The sequence below is a fragment of the Schistocerca serialis genome, chromosome 8 (assembly GCF_023864345.2).
Source record: "Schistocerca serialis cubense isolate TAMUIC-IGC-003099 chromosome 8, iqSchSeri2.2, whole genome shotgun sequence".
In the NCBI taxonomy this organism is placed as follows: Eukaryota; Metazoa; Arthropoda; class Insecta; order Orthoptera; family Acrididae; genus Schistocerca; species Schistocerca serialis.
This window is the reverse complement of record NC_064645.1, coordinates 434,946,231-434,968,280: the sequence shown is the minus strand read 5'-3', so window position 1 is coordinate 434,968,280 and position 22,050 is coordinate 434,946,231. Positions and strand designations below refer to the sequence as shown.

The following is a 22,050-nucleotide window of genomic DNA, read 5'->3' as shown; positions in this document are numbered from 1 at the left end:
CACTGTGTTACGTGCTTTAGTGGGTTGTTGGAATGTGACTATTCATTCTGGACTCCCTCGTGTCCAAATAAGGGGAAACATTACCCAGAGTGGTAGGCATTTCCCCCAATTTGGGCTTTCTGTGCTTGGAAGTTAAATGTGCTTACCTAGGCATCAAAATAGTAGTTGTGTGTCCTTCTATTCTAGTTCCACATTTTGTGAACCTATTGGGTAAATTACCATTTTCCCCAATCCACTCAGTCTACAATGTGGCTTTTTACTTCTTGCCCATGAGATATAATAACAGTACACTTATTTGTGTTCCTATATCAGTGATAAAGGTTGATTGTCTAACAGTGATTTCACCTTGCAAAGTTACATTTGCCACTTCAGCAAGTCCTACCTCTCTTACCAGATTTGCTTTGCAGGAGGAGAGCAAGGGGTAGCGGCAGAACTGCTCCCTTTCATATTTCTCGTATTTGGATTGTTTCAAGCATCTCGGTACCCTGTTTGATTAGCCAAGCAGCGCTGTAGAGATGGTAAATTTGCTCTCTCGTGTCCAATCTCTCTAGAATAGGCATATGATAGTGACAAACACTCTGGAGTATTGCGGGACTGGGCGTTTGCAATGAGTGCACATCTAGTGGTGTTTACCCTGATGGAAGACTATACAAATTGCCCGGTATCCTCACATAAAATTGTGGGTCATGCGACCTCCCTTCGTGTGCTTGGCAAAGCACACTTTACCTCAGCACCTACCCATGGTTCAGCCCCACAAATAAATACATCTACACAGTGAGCTTCTGCTTTGCTGAGTAATACCTTATTCCTTTTGTTGCTTTTGCCTACTACATATGTATTACATGATACAGTTCTTATTCTGTCAGCAAAGCTCTCTGAATCTTCTCTGGAATTTTGATGCGTGGTGGGGAGTTGTTTCTATAGCAGCTAATGCTAGGCTTATCTCCATATCTATCCGCTAGTCCTTTTGCAAAGACATCAAATGCCTTGGTATTTTTCTGCCCTTCCACAGCCTTCCACAGAATTTACATAAGCGCAAGCCTCTCCTTGTAACTTCATGTTGTAAACATCTACCAACACCATATGTGAACAGTTTCCCTATATCTGTTAAATTTATTATGAAAGTACAGACATTTTCTGCTCGTTTACTTATGGTGCTGGGAATCAACAAACATTTCCTAATGCCTAATTAAGGTGCCTTTGCAGGTCCTCATTCTCCACCCAGAGTTGTTCCATCCAAGCTAGCAGTTCTGGAGCCATCTCTAACTGTCCCTGTTACAGTGTTGTGGACATACCTTTAGATTACAGACATCAAACAAACAAAAGACTTCAGCAGCAGCTCTCGGGGACATCCCTGGCAGTGTCTCCCTAATGGCAGAGCTCACGACTCAATCTGTCGATTGATGAATGGCAGCGTGGCAGCATCGAGCGGTGACGTGACGGTAGCACCCAGAGTGATGCGGCCTGATGGGAAGATGGCAGAGGAGATGGGTCAGGTCAAATGCACTCACACAGCTGCGGTATTGTTTGTGGCAATGAGTAGACTGCAGTAGGCAGCCCGGACTGACTGGGCTAAACACTCATCCATTACATCACAGTGCAGCTGGACAGCCCTGCACGATTGTTTCATGCATCCGCCTGTGTCGTACTAATTTGTATGCGACACCTCAAAGCCAGAAATGGTGAATTTGACATCCTTATTCTGTCACCAGTTTGTACATACACTTGAGGTTATAGTCGGGATTGGAATGCAGTGTGTGCTAGTTAAGTAGTATAATAAAAAGAAACCGTATCAGTTTATTTGCTCATTGGGATTACGTGGAGAGGATTGCTATGGGGATGAGTGAAGGTAGCTCCAATAGTCCCAGACCCATCTCAGAGGAGAACGGAGATGCGAAGGTGAAGAAGTCTAAGCCATTTAGTTCCTGCTGTAGGTGGTGGCTCTGAACAGAAGAGAGGGACGTTTTTTTGGCTGCAGTACCCAAGTCAAGTGATCTGGTCAGTTATTGCATCAGCTGCAAGGCAACAGGTGAAAAGGCAGCCTCTTTGCAAAATGTAAATAATAAATATTTCTCACATTAGTTGCCTGGGGGCCCCTTGTACTATTATAACTGTATTATAATACTCTGTGATGGTTAACAAATTAGTTCCTCATCACAGTGAATACATACAAATTATGTTACCATAATGTAAGCAATTATAGCAGATTTTCACTGTTGGAATATGGGGTGACATTTCACATCTGGAATCATAAATAAAAACATGTTGTAAAGTTTCTGGCTATCAAACATTAGTATGCAAGTCCACAATTACTTTTCAGCCTGCCTCTTATCTTGACCTATTAATTTTGTTAGCCTCTTAAAATGTATTATTTTTACCTTGGGATATCAGTTCAGCTAACAATCCATCTTCAGATATATGTACCTGCACACTTTTGATGCATCTTGTTTATATATTAAGTGCTTTGGGATATAAGCTTTATATTTTTTTTTTTTTTCAGAAATTCCCTTGGATTGAAGAATAGAACTGGCAGTGACTAAATCGTTTAATTATACATTCAATCCATTCTTTTCTGCTAGTGAAATATACATCACTTTAATACAAGGGATAGCAAAATGTATTCATTTCCCAATAACCATGGGATGAAGGTTGCCAGTGTTAGAATTCTTACTCTCTGTATATACCATGGCATATCAGCTCTATTTCCCATCACTGAAATGTCTGCAATTAAGGTTCACATCATTACCAGAACTATCTTCTACACCCAATGTATTTTACGTTATGTACTCATTGCGTTCCCAACTGCTTCACCGACATTGGTCAATAGTGACTATGAACTACCACTGACACCTGGAGCTGGCAGTGATAGAAGGGGTGTCCTCCATCATTTTGGCTGCGGTACATCAGCAGGAGCAGCTGTTACTTGGTTCTTGAAGTTTCCTCTCCTCTTGTTATATTTGTGTGATGCGAGACATGAATTGAAAACTGTTTTCCCAATAAGCACAGTCACAACACAAAAGCCCCACATTTCAAGTGGAATCACTGAGTAACTTAAGACAGTTCTCAACTGTTTGTATTGTTCTCCATAAAAAAGTAAGTTTTTGATTTGAGAACATACAAGCAATACCCAAAAGCTAATTAGTAAGTCCATATTTCATAGCTCATATTCATAACAACATAAATGATGTAAATGAATTTTCCTTTTAGAGTTGTATTTGTGAATACATCTATTATTCTCAAACTACAGTGAATGGTTGAGAACAAATTCCATCACTGAATAAATATACTGTGAGACAGCGGACAATATTCCCAATTGCTTAAAGATGCCCACAAGATGTACATTTGTGAAAACTTTACATAATTCTAATTACTTTCTTTTGTTCAAAGATCTCCCACTCCCCCTCCCCACTTAAGTGAGGACTTACTGACAAATAACATCCTGTAGAACATCAGTGAATGAAAGTATGCAAAACGTGTTAACTTGCTGACTTCTAGGTCCCCAATGTTGGCAATCATTCCTGTGGCAGTAGTAGTTGAACCTAAATGCTTTGCCAGTTTAACTATATGATTTTCCCAATTTATGGTTTTACCAGTGTGCACACCCAAATGCATTCTTGAACATTTTACAGCAATGTCCTGCACCCTGCTTCTTAAATAGGAACTAAATCAGTCATGTTCTAAACTGTGTGTGTAAAAGAGAGAGCTAATACAATATTATAGCAACAAAAATAATCAGTTTTTTTTAAAATATTATATAAATATATAGATAAAAAATCTACTCACCAAGTGGCAGCAGCAGAAATTGCATGTAGAGGTTAAGGAAATTTGCAGGCTTCTGGACCCAGAGGCTCGTTCGTCTGGCAAAAGGGTTGAAGGGTAAGGAAGAGGGATAAAAGAAAATGACTGGCAAGGTTTAGGAAATGGGTAGAGTTTGGAAAAATCGACTAGGGCCCCGGATCCAGGAAGACTTAACAGACGGGCTGAGAAGTCCGTCAAGTCTCCACCAATGCAGGGTTCTGGGTGACTTTTCTGAAGTCTCCCCATTTCCTAAACTGCTATAGAATATTACGATTGATACAATCAAATACTTTTGATAAGTCACAGAAAATCCTAACTAGTGACATTTTATTTTTTTAAAATTTGTGCCCAGTAGCAGTATAATAGCTGCCTCAGTAAAGGAGTTTGAAGCTCTCATCTTTTTGGTTTCAGCTTTCTTGTTTCATTTGATATTTTCTTTTCTTTTTCTCTCTTAATACCTGCAATGTCTTTTGCTGGCTGCAAAAGTGCCTTTGTTAAATGATAATTGGCCCTTTCCTGTATCCATGTATAACCTCCATATTCTAAGGCATTGACCTTGTTGTTTAATTTAATGTAGTATACAATCCAATTCTTAACTAAACTTGCATAATGTATTTTGCTGGTTTCCTGCCTGATGAGTCTGTTTTTATTTATTTATTTATTTATTTTTTAAAGCTGTGTATATAATGCAGCATATTGAAGTATTTTTTCCTCTTGAATTAATTCACTAATTAATTGCTAGCCCACATGTACTAGTATTAGTATGTACTTAATTTTTAAAAAAATCCCTTAACATATAATGTTGCATGAAAATGCTTTACTTAAACAAATAACTTTGTTGTATCCTCATCATCCACAGGTCTAGATAATGGCTTGATGTTTAGCTGCAATGAATGTAATTTCCATACAGTGAAAGAAGATAATTACTTGGCACATTTGGGAGAGCACAAACTGGGCACATTTCCTGCCAACAAGAAGTTGAAGAAATTGCAGGAGGAGGTAATATTAAAAGAGAACGATTTTCAGTGTTGCTTCTGCATGGCATATGTCATCTTGCACCAGAGCATAAATGAGAAATACTTTACTGTTGTCTAATTATTATTGTATGAGTCATACCACACACCTTAATAGTAATAAAAAATTGAATACAGAAAGCAGAAATGCATAAATGAGAAGGCAGAGATCAAAATGATACAGGATCTGCAGGGATGTGGAATGAGGTATATATTAACAAAGAGAAGTAGCCAACTTGTGTAGAATTATATTATTATTGTTATTCTGCAATACATTACTTGTACTTGAAAAGGCTACAAGTGAATGTAACACAACTGCAAGAAAGGCCACTGCTTCGTCAACTGTGCGAAGCAAGTGCTCCTGATGTACTACTTCGTGCCTAGCATTTGGACTGGTACACTAATAGCTGTCTAATTATGGCAGTCATTACCACATATGATCTAGTAAACAATGTTTTGGTGGAACTAAATTAGAAAAAAAGTCTTGTAGCCCTTTTCTGCGTCCTTCTCGAAGTTCCGTGTACAATAAAATTTCATGTAGGAACCTAAAACGTTATACTACCCTTGGGTCTATGGAATGACCAATGTATCCAAACCAAGTAGATAACATCACATCTTACATACCCCAATTGAAGGATCTTGCAATTCTTACACACACACACACACACACACACACACATACGCGAACATTTATGCTTTAATACTATTTGCAGCTAAAACTAAAAATGAATATAGATTGTGTGCCGTATTCACAGCCTTAAAACAAGGCTCATTAACTTAAAAGTAGAATACAGTATACTTCCTTGTCAAGGACTGAAAGTAGGTTTTGGTATTTTGATCTAATGGTCCTCAACAAGTTGACTGTAGCCATGAAAGAAATTAGGGATGCATGGAATTCAAGGAATTCAAGGTAGAATTAAAAATGTGAACCTTTGTTACTCTGTCCACAAAGCTTCTGAATATTTAGATTTGAGGATGGAACACTCCAGTATTAATCATAAATTTGCCTCCAATCTAGGTACATAAGTGCTTGAAAAGTATTCACAAAAGAGCTGTTGATTCTGCAGCTATGTTGGTAACTATTCTGCTTTCTTGATCATCTTTAATGACTATTCCTATAATTTAGCTGTCACCAGTTCTTTGTGTTTTAAGACTAACTGAACATTAAAAATGACCAGTGAAAATGCACTGTAGATGACACTTACCAAACCTCATTACAAACTTTATATGTGCAGGCAGTGCTTCTGTCGCATGTCAGTCAATGTATACGAAATGCAATTTACAATTGATTATGTCAGTGATGCACATTTCTGTCGAGAATTGCATTAATTTCTAGGTTGTCTACTATTTAACCCTCACAACTTTTTGTCACATTTATGGAATAATAAGAGCACTGAATTTGTCTCGTAAAAAACCCTATTTCAGATAAAAAAGTTGACTGCCATATCTCCTCCAACTGCCCACATACAGTCTACTAACACTATTGTGTGAACACCTTCACATTTACTGTGAAGCAATTTTGTCTGTCACCATAAGTGGCTGAGTTATTCTGTGTTATGCCTTACCTTACACTATTCGGTAGTGCTCATTGCAGTATTGAGGTTGGGTGAATGGCAAGAGATATGTACAGAAAATGGAAGTCACACTCTTGGAAAACTAGCTACTTATAGTGCAGGATGGTATTATATCAGGGGAATATAAGTACATTTTCTTTGTTCATAGTGCAACATCCAAATTGAGCCCAATTGAGATATCTGTTCACAGTTGAGAGCTTGGGAATGCAAAACAACTAACAACATTGCTCAAATACCTCACGAAAGAATCTGCATCACAAGAGGTCTGTGTCCTTAGACTTAATAAGTGTCATGTAAGGTGTAATGCTCTAGATGTTCTTAATGGCTTCTTAAATACTGTAACAACTTGAAATTGATAAATAAACAGTGTTGTGAGTATTCAGTTACATGGGATATTTCTCAATTTATCTTTTGCTCATATCCAGAGAAATGTACCTGCCTTTCCCTTGTACACTGCCAGCATAATTATTTCAATTTGCATCATAAAATGAAAGAAGAAAGTTTAGAATTTGACACCCCATTGTCAAGAAGGTATGGTCATTAGAGTCAGAGCACAAGGTCAGATCTTAGATTCTGAAAGGAAGTCAGACGTGTTCTTTTCAAAGGAAGCATTCTGGCATTTACCTTAAGCAATGTAGGAAAACCTAAATCTTGATGGCTTAATGCCTACAGCCAACTTGCTGAACATCATTAGACAGGAATACAAATCATGTTCTCAATCTTTGACAGTGAAGCATAGCTAATGTTGTTGTTGTTGTCTCCATGCTATGCTATCCTGTGCAAGCCTCTTCATCTCTGAGTAACTACTGCAACCTACATCTAGGGAAACTGCTTACTGTATTCATCTCTTGGCCTCCCTCTACAGTTTTTACCCCACCCCCTATGCTTCCCTCCAGTACTAAATTGGTGATCCCTTGAATGTGTCCTACCAATTGATCTCTTCTTCTAGTCAGGTTGTGCCACAAATTTCTTTTCTCCCCAATTTAGTCCAGTACCTCCCCATTAGTTACATGATCTACCCATCTAATCTTCAACATTCTTTTGCAGCAACACATTTCAAAACCTTCTATTCTCTTCTTGTCTAAACTATTTATCATTCATGTTTCACTTCCATACATGGCTGGACCCCATACAAATACTTTCAGAGAAGAATTCCTGACACTTAAAACTACACTTGATGTTAACAAATTTATCCTCTTCAGAAACACTTTTGTTGCCATTGCCAGTCTACATTTTATATCCTATAATCTTTGACCATTTATGATTTAATTCAACTACAGTCCATTATCCTTGTTTTGCTTTTGTTGGTGTTCATCTTTATCCTCCTCTCAAGACACTGTCCATACCATTCAGCCGTTCTTCCAAGTCCTTTGGTGTCTCTGACAGAATTACAATGTCATCCGCAAACCTCAACGTTTTTATTTCTTCTCCCTGGACTTTAATTCCTATTCCAAATTTTTCTTTGTTTCCTTTGCTGATTACTCAATATACAGATTGAATAATATTGGGGATAGACTACAACCCCGTCTCACTCGCTTCTCAACCACTGCATCCCTTTCGTAGCCCGCAGCTCTTGTAGCTGCTATTTGGTTTCTGTAAAAATTGTAGATAACCTTTCACTTCCTTACCCATGTTACCTTTAGAATTTGAAAAAGAGTACTCTAGTCAACATTTTCTAAAGCTTTCTCTGAGTCTGTAAATGCTATAAATGTAGATTTGCCTTTCCTTAACCTATCTTCTGTGAGAAGTCGTAGGATCAGTATTGCCTCAGTCTTCCTACATTTCTCTGGAAATCAAACTGATCTTCTCCAAGGCCAGCTTCTACCAGTTTTTCCATTCTTCTGTAAAGAATTCATGTTAGCTCTTTGCAGCCGTGAATTATTAAATTGATAGTTTTGTAATTTTTTTCTCCTGTCTCATACATCCTGCCCACCAGATGGAAGAGTTTTGTCATGGCTGACTCTCCCAAGGCTATCAGTAGTTCTAACAGAATGTTGTCTGCTCCTGGGGCCTTGTTTTGACTTAGGTCTTTCAGTGCTTTGTCAAATTCTTCATGCAGTATCATATGTCCCTTCTCATCTTCATCTACATCCTCTTCCATTTCCACAATATTGCCCTCAAGTACGTCTCCCTCGTATAGACCCTCTGTATACTCCTTCCACCTTTCTGCTTTCCGTTCCTTCCGGTATGTCCAGGTCTCTTACAATATACAACCTTCTTTCTACATTCTTAAACCAAGTGTTGGCTATGATTAAATTAAGCTCTGTGCAAAATTCTACCAGGTGGCTTCCTCTTTCATTCCTTTCCCCCAGCCCACATTCACCTATTATTTTTCCTTCTCTTCCATTTCCTATTATTGAAGTCCAGTCCCCCATGACTATTAAATTTTCCATTTCCCTTAATATCTGAATAATTTTTTTTTTATTTCCTCATACATTTCTTAAATCTCTTCACCATCTGCGGAGCTAGTTGGCAAATAAACCAGTACTACTGTGGTGGGTGTGGGCTTCATGTCTGTCTTGGCTACACTAATCTGTTCGCCATTTCCATTTTTAAATTTTTTTAACCGACCTGCCTAATTAAGGGATCTGACATTCCATGCTCCAATCTGTGGGCCGCCAGTTTTGTTTCTCCTGTTAATGACATCCTCCTGAGTAATCCCCATCTGGACATCTGAATGGGGGCTATTTTGCCTCTGGAATGTTTTACCCAAGATGATGCCATTGACATTTAACCATGCAATAGAGCTGCATGCCCTCGGGGAAAAATTACGGTTGTAGTTCCTTCTTGGTTTCAGCCGTTCTCAGTACCAGCATGGCAAGGCCATTTTGGTTGATATTAGAAGGCCAGATCAGTCAAATCATCCAGACAGTTGCCCCTGCAACTACTGAAAAGGCTACTGCTCCTCTTCAGGAACCATACACTTGCCTTGTATTAAGATTGTGAATATAACACATTATCTGCATGCAGTTTTTATGCTGTTCTCCTGAAAATTGATTCACTGTACCACGTCCCTCAGTATCAAAATAAATTCAGCATTTCAAAAAGAATGACATGATGTTAATGTTGGAGGGAAGTTCTTGTAGAATATAACTCACCAAGAAGCAGAAGTGTTGAGTTGTCAGACACACACACACTAGCCGGCGCTATACAGGGACATAGGCGTGTGAACGTGTGTGTGTGTGTGTCTGTGTATTTTACTCCAGCTTGACAAAGGATAACTCCGAAAGCTAGCAGGTTTTGCTTCTTTTGTGTGTGCCTGTTGACAACCCACTGCTTCTGCTTTTTGGTGAGTGATGTTATATTAGTATCTTGTATGAGAAGTATGAGAGACAAAATAGCATACCAAATTTTTCCACAAATTATTATTCTTGTCTGTTACTGAACATTATTTTGCTTTTATTTCCCCTTTTTTTCAGGATAGTGGAGGATTTAATTTCGATATGCCATTTGAATCAGATTACGTTGCACACCTAGTTGAGCCCTTACTTGTGGACAGCAATGGGATGCGGCAACGTCTTCCAGAACTGAGTGTTCATGCTGCAGAGACTATTTCAGATGTAAGTATTCTTTGTGTGTACTTTTAAACATGAAAATATTTTCTTTAATAATGACAGCAGGTGTTCTTTACTAACAACACTAGTGAGTAGCCAATATCATAACACAGTCGTTTCAATCATTGTGTGTAGTTGACATATCAGTCAGTAACTTCAAAATAACTTTTTCCACTGTTGAATTAAAAAGGTAATATGGAGGAATTATCATTGTGGAAGGAAGTGTTGACGTGAGTGAATACATCTCGTGAAATGTTTTCTGTTCACCCAGATTCAGTTTCACCCAGGACGGGAAAATGAACAAATCATGGGGGACTTCCAAGAACCTCGAGAGCTGAAATTTAGTGTATTGCAACAAGCAGCCCCCTGAAGATACAAGCTAACATCATATTCCTGACTTGGCAACTAAAGGATGCTAACAGTAAACTGTTCAGTATGCCACTTAATTCACTGTTACTTTTAACTGATCCTGTCCTACGCAGTGAATAGAAGAGCAAATTCCTTATCCTTTGACTTGCATTTTTTGATCTAGTCTTTAGAGTCCTCTTGCTTCTGTTGTTTTTCTTCTTGTTGTTATTACAAGACATTATTGTATGCATAAAAATGTTTAAGTCACACATATGATAGAGATATAAAGAAGTTGACACCGAGTCTCCACAAAATGTAAGATTTATTTTTTGTGATCAAGAATTAAAAATGTCAATGGAAAAAAGTAGTCTGTACCGAGTAACAAGAGGGAGAAATATAATAATAATAATTATTATTATTATGGTGCTCAGCTGGACAGAGAAATGTAAGGTAATTTGTGTGAATTATGTCACTTGGGCATCTGGATATTGAAAATGATGCACAAAGTTTATAACAATGCATATAAGACAATGGACAGCACCATATGACATAAAGATGTGTGAAGCTGTGTATGTAGAAGATCCTTTACACTTAATTCTCTGGGGTAATTATTCCTCTTTAGCATCTCTCTTGTCGTGTATGTTGAATGGTTCACATTTCATTATCTTTTCGCAAATTTTGTATAGCTTGTTTTTGTTATTTCTTGCACAAAGAAGGAGAATCTTTGGCTACAAATCCCAGATTCAGTGTCAGCTTTCATAATCACAGTGTAAACCATCTACATTTTACTTTTCAGGTACACTGTTTCCATTGCTAAAAATTCTGCAACATGCTTTGCAGTGGGTAATATTCACCTCTAAATCCATTTTTTGTGCCTGTCCTTTGAAATCCTGTTTCCTTTGCTCTGTAAACAAATACTTACTTTGTTCATATTTTGCAACAAAGAATATGATTGCTAGATGTTATGCAACTTGGATTCATTGTTGGGTATTACCCATGGAGTATTTGCATTTGAAACAAGTCCCTGTATATTAATGTTACATTATTTGTCAGACTATAAGATGGTTTCTATTTTTTTTTCCATAAGAAGCTAATTGCAAGGATCTTCTCTAAAGACTTGGAAATGTTGGGAACAGAATCTAAACTTGCATTAAAAATATACAATATTTTGAAATAGCTACCTAATTTATTTAATTTGCTATTTCTCATAATATATTTTTTGCGGTCAATATGATCTTCTGTTAATGTACATGATTGTACAAGTTATGTAAGTATGGTAAATGTTGTTACATTCATTTTTCAATTCACTGTTTTTCATATGAGACTGACATTTATTTTAAGGGGTTTAATATTACATTATTTTTATAGGTTGTAATTAAAATATAATTTCGTATTCTTCATTTAGAAGAAGTACACAGAATGTATATTAATTGTTTAAACTATTTTGTTTTTGTACAATGGTTGTAAAACAATGCAGAAATTACAATGCCAAAATCTATTTATTTTTCTGTATTTGCGTTACAAATTAAAACTGACCATATATAAATAACATATGTTTCTTACATTCCATCCATACATTGAGGTAACATTATTGGAAGTGTACAATGGTTTAGATTTGAAGCATTTTCCACCGAATAAATTAATAGTAATCATGACATTAATTATTAAATGAATGTCCATGGAATGTTATTGTTTTAAAGGACTGTGATACCACTACGTTTGTATATAGCTATGTAATCTTTAGTATGTCCTATTTCCTTAAATGTTTGTAATTTCCATCCAACATCTTGAAAGTCTTTATCAAAAGGTGCTGGTTTTGAATGTCTCCCACTACCAATTGTTGGACCAATGATAATGAGCCACCCACCTTCATACGCCTTCAAATAATCATAAAAGGCCGTGTTGTTATTAAAATAACAGAAGAGGAGTGCGTGTTCTTTGGGAAGTTTTGTCAGTTCATCATCATCTTTTACAAATCTCAAGGGGATGAATGTGGGCGGTGCATATGGAGATTCCCACCATGCACGGTCTACTTCAACTCCTATTACAGCCAAACCTGGCAAAAGAAAAATTTTAAGGTCCCATTTTTATCTAACACTATAACATAACATCATTCTCTTCACCTGTGGCATTGGTGATTAACCACTCCAGTAGTCCAGTTCCACAGCCTACACTCACTATCAGAGGAATGTTTTCATCTTTCATTGTTTTTCCTATGAATAATAAATCCTCTTCTGTTGGCTGCACCCACAACAGATGTCTGAAGCATGAAGTACATTCCCCGTGATCCACATTCAACAGTGAGAGAATATTTCTCCAGTCTCCTGGAAAATGATGACACTTTAGTTGTGGAAGAGTATTACAATGCATGATACCTCAACTGCATCCAGAATATAACAAATATAAAGGTTGCAACCTGATACACAGATTTGTATGAACTACATGTAATAACATTAGCAATCGTAATGAAATACATCCATCTTCTTTCTTTTGTACTGTACTGTTTTTCACCAGCACTACTTAAAATGTACAGTCTTATTTCATAAGTGAATCCACAACTCTCTCTCTCTCTCTCTCTCTCTCTCTCTCTTTATCTATCTAATCACACACACACACACACACACACACACACACACACACACACACGCACACACACACACTGTTTGGTAAGTAATGTTTGGAATAATAAATCACAGCAGAGGGAAATTTTGTGACCATTCAATGTTTATTCTGCCAATGCTATTCTGTGTTACACCTTTAACCTCACCAGCAGTAATCTCAACGGGGAGTGTTGTGGATTGGCAAAACAGCCAACCCACTATGAGAGGAAGCCGAAAGGCACGCGTTTTAGCTCACGCAGGCTGGCGTGAGGTCTGGAACAGGTCAAGGAAATGAGACTAACAAAAAACATACGTAGCTGCTGGAATACTTAACTTTAATCTATAATTGGTGAACATCGCTCTTGACGGTACATGTTTTACAGCATCAATAGTAACTGGTAATGGCGCCTTGCTAGGTCGTAGCAAATGACGTAGCTGAAGGCTATGCTAACTATCGTCTCGGCAAATGAGAGCGTAATTTGTCAGTGAACCATCGCTAGCAAAGTCGGCTGTACAACTGGGGCGAGTGCTAGGAAGTCTCTCTAGACCTGCCATGTGGCGGCGCTCGGTCTGCAATCTCCGATAGTGGCGACACGCGGGTCCGACGTATACTAACGGACCGCGGCCGATTTAAAGGCTACCACCTAGCAAGTGTGATGTCTGGTGGTGACACCACAGGGAGAACTTTGACATTTTTTCTTTATTGCATGTAATGTGTTGACTGCTATGTATGAACAGGCTTTGAGAGAAGTACCCTTGATCTCTACTTTCACGATTTACATAACCATGACAGTTTAAAAACACATTTGAAGTTAAAATAATTGTTAAAAAAGTTACCTCAGAAACAGAGAAACTTTGCCAATATGCTAAAATGTGTGGAAACTCTAAAAACTGCAAAGGAAAAGATATTTTAAACTATGTAAAATTTGTGTTCAAAGATATGAAACAAGATCTCTTTTGCCATCGAAATGACAAGGACTTGTTTGAAGCTCTCTGCTTACTCATTACAGCTTGGCACCTCCATGTTTTTTAATATAAGCACTTAATTCTTTTCAGTGGTTCTAAGTGGAATATTACATCTTTTAGCTGCTTTCCACTGATCATTTCCCTACTAACCATTGCAGAGACGGCAGGTCACAGAGTAATACCATCATGGTTTTGATACTTGTGGACTCCCAGCCTGGTCCAATGTGCACCTTAGAATTTTAAAAACGTGTAAAACAAAACAAAATATGTAAGATATGATGAAGGAAAGTATGGGAAAAGTTGAGAAATTCTGGAATGGCAAAGTTGTCCTAATTCCACCAAACTTGCTGGTACGACTTAACCAAATTATATTAATGCATCATAATACTTACATCTAAATGTGATTTGAAAGACAATTATATGCTCTGCTAAGCAAGTCAAGTAGTTTATACTCAAATACGAAAGAATGAGCATGGCAAGACAATTTTATAGGGGGAAAAATCCTTCTCTAGGTAGAAGCAAAACACCAAAAAACAATTGTAAACATGTGTGAGTATTGAAAATATGCATAATGGGCATTGTTAAATGTCTTCTTTATATGACGCAAACAGTGGTGACTCTATTGGTTAGTTCAGGAACTTCGCAAAGTGCCAAATGCAACAGTTTTCAAAAAGTGGCAAGGTTGTCACAGTCAACCATACATTTTCCATTTTGTTTGTGGTTTCACTGCGTACCCAGCAACTCCTCTTGTCACAAAAACAACTACTACTTTATACCTGTGGTTAAGGGAAAGATTTTTAAATTCCATTTTACACTAAATGAAAATAGACAGTGTGACAATAGTGTATTTTAAGCCTTGTGTAATCAAGTTGTACGATTCATATAAAGCAATAGTGAAATTTGTTAAAGACAAGTCTGGACAATGTACCTGTGTCTTCCACAGTGGGCACATGGCAGTACTGCCCTCTATCATGTGCTCGATTTGTAACTATGTAAAGTTCTATATTATAGAATTGACTGTTGATTAGAATATACATATTAATATTATCCTTTTTAACACTTGCCATTACAAATTTAAAACTGTTACAATGTACCTTTCAGTATTATTGTGTTGGTGTTTGTTAATAAAACTGTACATTATGTTGATTCTTTATTTCATTTCCTGGAAGTGACACCACAATCATATTCTGAAAAGTGGAAGAGGGACTGCTTTTTCTTCATATGTGGTCTCCACAGGATGCCAGGCTGTTAGTTAATAAGTCTTTGGTGTGGAGAGGGAAATATAAGTGCCATTTTGAATTGGCAAAACCTCATCTAACTTTGTCCCCATGCACGTGCACATTACATCAGCCTTTTAGAAATGACTTCCTTCTGTTCACTGCCTCTTCTGTTTGATGAGTCTGTCTTCATGTAGATATTACAATATTTCATTAATTGGTATATTGAGGAAAGGTAGATGTGAGTGATAGTATAATGAACCACAGCTGCAAACAGTTTAGAGTAATTTAGCAAGAGCATGTAATCAGCCAGCTGCTGTAGTTTAAACTCTAAATTCCAGTGATTCTGACGATGCTCGTGTAATATTATAGAACAAAAATGGTCAATAACACTTGCTGAGTGCAACTTATAGCTGTCCTGAAAAACTTAGAATAGGGTAAGTTTTGAGTAGCTTTAGTTTCATAGGCAAAGAGAGTACACGATAGCTTCATATTTAAAAATGAAGAGCTTACAGATTATATTTTACTCCTCTGGAATTTATGCTGTTTTGTCAAAAACTGGCATTCTGATCCCTTGGCAGTGTGCAAAATACGGGTTGACTTTTACAGAGGGGAGAACAGCAACCATCCACTTTGTATAATACTATTTACTTAGCGCTGTTACTGGTTTTGACAGGTTCATCTTCAGACGGCTCGTTCAAGTTAAAACACATTTTACATTGGCTTTCACATTTTGTTTTCATCATTTAGGAAAACAAATAGTGAAAGCTAATGTAAAATGTATGTTAATGTGAACGGGTCGTTTAAAGATGAACTTGTCAGGTTGAAACCAGTAATGGCGCTATTTAAATAAATAAATAGCATTATACGAAGTGGTTGGTTGCTGCTATCCTCCATGAGATACACCCTATATCTGGTATTTATTATTACAAACCAGTTTCCAGCTTTTAGGCCACCATAACATCAGTAGCAGAAAACACAATTATTTCTGTATTTTTCATGCCTAAATATGAAACTATGCTAGCAAGAAGCAGCAGGAGATTTCATCAGTTCATTCAGCTTTCAAACTCACACTCTTCGTCTGAACATGTATGCCTGTGTGTGCACACTTGTAAAACTGTGCTCATCCCCCCCCCCCCCCCCCCCCCCCGCCTCCGCCATACACACACAGTTACATGTGTGGGCGAACTTAAGTGTTATAAGAGTTTTTTTTCTAATTTTCTAACTACATGTTCACCTCAGCAAGGACATTACTGATTTTGTGCCTTATCTTTGTCCTACCCAAGCTAATACTCGGTCTCAAATGACCTTGTTGTTGACAGTACATTAAAACCTAATCTTCCTTCTTCTCTACTGTATGCATATCTGAACCACGGTAATGTATTTTTGTGGCACAATGAATCCTTTTTGAACTTTATTAATAGACATGACATGTTTATAGTGTCATATGTTTGTAAGAACTCTGTAAACAAGCAGGGAAAAAGTACAACAAATCCATAGCATTTAGTATGACTGGAGGGACATGAATTGCTTTCTTGCATAAAAATCTCTCTGATTTTGTTATGGTCTCCAGTTTTAAGACTGATTTGATACAGATCTCCATGCTGGTTTATCCTGTGTAAGCCAATTCATCTGTGCTTGACTATTGCAACACGCATCCATTTGAATGTGATTTAGTCTCATTGAACAATTTTTAGCTCCCCCCCCCCTTCCCTCCACCACACACATAATTTTCTCCATTACGCAACTGACAATTCCTTCATGCCTCAAAATGAATTTGGTCAGCTGATACCTTCTTTTGGTCATGTGCCACAAATATCTTTCCTCTCCAATCTGATTCAGTACCTGCTCATTTGTTATTTGATACACACATCTAATCTTCTGAATTTTTCTGTAGCACTTTCAAAAGTTTTATTGTCTTCTTGTCTATACTGTTTACTATTCACATTTCACTTCCATACAAGGCTGCACTCCAGAGAAGTATCTTCAGAAAAGACTTAGGAAGACTTAAACTTAAATATTTAGTGCTAACAAATAATCCCTTTTTCATAAATAATTTTCATGAAATATCTAGTTTTAGTTTTATACACTTTCTACTCTGCCCATCACCAGTTATTTGGCTGATAGCAAATATTGTTGATATTCATTTTTACCTATTTATCAACTGATCTTCCCAGTCCTTTGCCATCTCTGAAAGAAACACAGTGTCATCAAAAAACCTCAAAGCTTTTATTACTTGTCACTGAATTTCGATTTCCTTTTCAAATTTTGCTTGGTTTCCTTCACAGCTTGCTCAATGTATAGAGTGAATAACATTGAGAATACGCTACAACCTTGAATGAAATTTTCACTTTACAGTGAATTGTGCACTGATATGAAACTTTCTGACAGATTAGAACTGTGTACTGGACCAAGACTCGAACACAGATTTAATCTGCCAGGAAGTTACAGACTACAACACTGTCTGGCTCCCTTCTCAACTACTGCTTCAGTTTTATTTCTTTCAAATCATGTAACTGCCCCCTCTGTTTTATCCTCGGTACTAGTACCTTAAGAATTTCAAAGAGAGTGTTCCACGCAACATTGTCAAACGCTTTCTCCATATCTCCAAATGCTATAAATGGTTTGCCTTTCTTTAATATACATCTCACATGTTCCTACATTTCTCCAGAGCCCTAACTGATTTTCCCCAAGGCCAGCTCGTATCAATCTTTCGATTTATCTGTAAATAAAGGGTATCGGTAATTTGAAGCCAATACTTCTTAAACTTTTTGTTCAGTAGTATTCACTCCTAGAAGCATCTGAAGTCAGGGTATTTCTCCTGTCTCAAATACCTTGCATACCAGGTGGAATAATTTTGTCATGCTATTTTCCCTGAAGGAGCTCAATAATTTTCTCCAAGAGTGTTGTTTTGACTTCAGTCTTTCGTTTGCTCTGTCAAATTTGTCTCATCGTCATCTACTTCCAATTCCTTTACCATAATATTCTCTTCAAGTTCATAGCCCTTCCACTTTTGTGCCTTCTATTCTTTGTGTCATTCTGGATGGGTGTCTGAGATCTTCACGGGTCACATAACAGCTTTCCTTCCGAGCCACCCAGGATCTTAAACCTTTCATCTGATTCAGCTTCATTAATAATATCTTTATGATTTAGAGCAATCGCTAGGACACTATATCCTCACTGCTCCACAACCTTGATAAATTTTATGCTGCTTTTCTAGTTCTCTCCAACTCAGTGTGATACCTTACTGAATATTGACCTATAGCTCTCTAATGGCTACATAAAATCCTACCAAACACCAACAGTAACTCCACTTCCATAGCAGCCGTCACTTACTAAATTTTCTCCTGTACAATGTTTTCACCCATGGATGGTGCATCTGCAGTGATGAGCAATCACTTGTCCAGTATACTGAAGGCCTTTGCCAACAAGCACTGTCTTTCAGACCTAGTCCATGAACAGATCTCCGATGCCATATACACACATGCACCTAATTCTCCAACCTTCCCCATTGACCAGATGCAGAGGAACATCCCCCTTATTACTGAATAACATTCCAGACTGGGACAGCTTAGCCCCATCCTCCATCCGAGTATTGAATAGTTTTCATGATGTCCTGAAGTGAGGAGGATCCATCCCAAAATTCTTCTTACCTCTCTCTCAGTCCATCTATCAAAAGTACACGTTGTTCTGGTGCATTTTTATGCTACGCCCACTCCAAACACTTTGCCACATAGGTCATATTCCTGTGCAAAGACCCAAGCGCAAGATCCTGTCTCAGGCAATTACTTAGCACGTCCTATTCCAGTACCATCACAGGGATATCTTATTCCATTAGAGGCAGAGCCACCTATGAGAGCCAGTATGCCATTTATCAAACCTGTTGCAATTTGTGTCCAGCCTTGAAATGTGGGCATGACCACCAACCTACTACTGTCCTCTCGAGTGAATGTCCACTGTTTAGCAGCCAATGGCATTGTGTGCAACTGAACCTGCTTCACAAACTGTGCCATCTATAGTTGTGTGAATGAGAATTGTCTGTACAATATATCCTTCAGTTCTGCAAGCGCCATATAATCAATCTCTGCTAGACTGTATCCTCATGCCTGCCTGAATCTACCTCCCCCAACCTGTCCCCCATTCACCAGCCACTTCTCTCTAGTTCAGTATGGGATAAAGGAAAAGGACTAGTGAGGTGAAAGAAATGGGAAGAGTTACAGAAAACCCATAATCCTGGGTCAGGTGAGACTTACTGGACAGAATGAGAGGGAGAGACTCAGAGTCTGGCTGACTTTTCCATAACACTCCCCATTTCCTAAATCACACCTTTTCCTTCATTCTTTTTCCTGTCCCTTCTACCAGGAAAAGGAGCCACTAGCTCCAAAACCTTGTGCATTTCTACATATTTTTATATGTTTTTTCCTGTTGTCATTTGGTGAGTAGTTTTTTTTATGTGGTGAATATATTGTGTTTGTTTGTCTGTCAGCTCCAAGGAAGGATGTTATCTGAAAGCTTTGCTACAAATTTGGCCATGTTTCCATGCCTGGCCACCAACGAACACCTCAGTTATATCTTCCTATATTTGCAGGCTATAAGCATCCATATTTTAATGATTTACACCAGCAAACAAAAGCCCCTATGCATACAAATCTAATGGACTCCTATATCTGACAGTGTATCACTTCACATGTTGCTTTCCATTATTCTTGAGTCCACTGAGGATGTGCTGGGCTCCTCACTAATTAGCAACAAGAATTTCGTTCTGTGACCTTTGCACAACGGAACTTGCATGAAATCCATATTTCTGCATACAGAGAGAAAGCCAGTGATTGTAATTCCTAACAAAGTTTGGCAATTCGATGTCAACAAGTACTGAAATTGTCAACAAGCCATATTTACTCAGGTTTTCTGGCTTCAGAAGGAAAGGGAAGAAGCCTAGGGTTTAACACTCCATTGACAATGAGGTCATTGAAGACATGGTTTCCCTGTTTGAGGTTGTAGTTTTATACCTTCCCGGTATTTCCACTCCATTTCTATATCAGCCACTGCCATACTTCGTATCTGAAATTGCAAGGCTGAAGTGAAGCAAGAAAGAGAATTTAATGTTTAACATCCTGTTGAGGACAAGGTCATTATAAACATTGCCTGAACCGATGAACACTGATAATTGCACTTTTCAGCCACACATTGACCACTGCAGCTAGTAAAAATTTATTCTGATGAAGTGGTCTGATACAGATGTGGTTAATTCAATCACTGTCATGGATGGGTGGATAAATGAACTAATGAAATGGTTGAATATACAAACATTATTTATTAGTCAAATATTACACACACAGAGAACACATGTGAACAGTGATGCGGAATAAAACAAACTGAAATCAAAGAACATAGTCACACCAGTTTTGGTGACAAAGGCGATTTTTGGTGGTCAGTAGTCACCACATAGGTATGCTTTAGCTTTCATATGTAACATTTTTTCATTAAAAGGGTGTAAGTTACTAATGCTAAGTTTATTTATTTTGGTACTTCTATACCAGATAAAGTACTCTGTGTTGACCGAGGTTTATGTGGTAAGACAAACCACAGACAGAATGAAACAAGAACAAGAAAAAAAGACTGACTGTTGGACGTAGCCACTAGGTAGCGAATGTGACATAGATAAGTAAGACTGTTTGTTTGGGTGCAACCAATGTGTTCTACATTATGATTTTATTTTCTAATAAGGAAGGAAATGATTGTAACTACAGCTATAGTTGTAGAATGTTGACAGTCCCTGTTAACAACAAGTAAAAGTCAATAATCTTCAGTTGAAACAAAAGAACATGAAAATCAAGTTATGATTATAATGGCAATTAAGTACAAGCAGAAAAAGTTTTGGAATAAATATTCTGTGGTTTTCCTTTGGGGATGTACGAGAGTAAATCAACAAATATTCACAAGAAATATAAAAATGTATGAATATTACAAATGCTTCAAATAACAATTTGTTTTATCCTATTCATGTATTTTCCACATACTTGATCCATGTGTGCAGTATGTTAGAGAGTATATAACAACATAATAGTGATAGAACCATCTTTTCAGCTGTATCAGTTTCATGGTGAGAGATACAATGGTTATGGCAACTAAACACACACAGGTTTATGTGGTAAGCTATCAGTTCACTAAATACATAGCTTAAAGGACAACACTTATAAATGAAATGGCAAATATTAATATATGTAAGAGAATTTTATAAAAAATTAACACTTTTTCATAATTAACACTAAAATTTCAGAACCTATGAAAAACATCAGCTAAACACATAGTGCTTAAAGAGAATAATTGTTTGACCATGATATAAAGCAGATAAAAATTGAAAGAGAGGGAAAAAATAAGAAAGAGCACAGTAACTATGATTGGAATGGAAATCTGTGGAACTACAGAATGAGCTCCAAAATATGGGCAACTGAGTACACTGATAAGTTATCATTCTACTACTGCATTTGTTCTCTCTAGCAGTTATACTTTAAAAATCATCACATCTAACTAGAATCTAAAAGTATTGCCCATAATAATCAGAATGAAAGAATGTTTTATAACCTTCTGTAGATAACATAATAATATGATGAATGGAAATGGTCATTACTACAACCTTATATATTTTGTTTCTTACCATTTTTATAACTGTGCACTATTTGTTCCCTGTGATTTTGTTGCCTGGGACAGAGCATTTGACTGTGATGTGCCTACTGTTGATTAGGTTAGGGCAGCCAGTAGTTGCCACATCAAGTGGAACTTCTTGTCCCAGTAACCTTGTAGTATTTTTAGAACTGGCCAGAGTTAAATTATTTTTACATGAAATGTGAAGCTGTTACATAGATATCAGTTCACTAAATACATAGCTTAAAGGACAACACTTATAAATGAAATGGCAAATATTAATATATGTAAGAGAATTTTTTAAAAAATTAACACTTTTTCATAATTAACACTAA

The 22,050-nt window shown here is 37.3% G+C and overlaps 2 protein-coding genes across 2 annotated transcripts in view; one reads left to right on the top strand and one right to left on the bottom strand.

Moving 5' to 3' along the window:
* The window catches only part of LOC126416029 (uncharacterized), a 103,992-nt gene extending 92,367 nt beyond the window's left edge, over positions 1-11,625 (top strand). The window contains exons 9-11 of the mRNA XM_050083483.1: positions 4,658-4,797; positions 9,805-9,945; positions 10,211-11,625. Of these exons, the coding sequence (XP_049939440.1) occupies positions 4,658-4,797; positions 9,805-9,945; positions 10,211-10,309 (380 nt within the window). The 3' untranslated portion in view covers positions 10,310-11,625. The remainder of the gene's footprint in view (positions 1-4,657; positions 4,798-9,804; positions 9,946-10,210) is intronic.
* Positions 11,626-11,767: 142 nt separating this feature from the next.
* LOC126416032 (uncharacterized) lies at positions 11,768-21,867 on the bottom strand. Its single transcript, XM_050083485.1, has 3 exons — positions 21,729-21,867; positions 12,411-12,611; positions 11,768-12,343 (listed from the first exon to the last, which is right to left on the bottom strand). The coding sequence occupies exons 1-3, from the start codon at positions 21,784-21,786 to the stop codon at positions 11,982-11,984; spliced, it is 621 nt and encodes a 206-aa protein (XP_049939442.1). The 5' UTR covers positions 21,787-21,867; the 3' UTR covers positions 11,768-11,981.
* Positions 21,868-22,050: the final 183 nt, after the last annotated feature.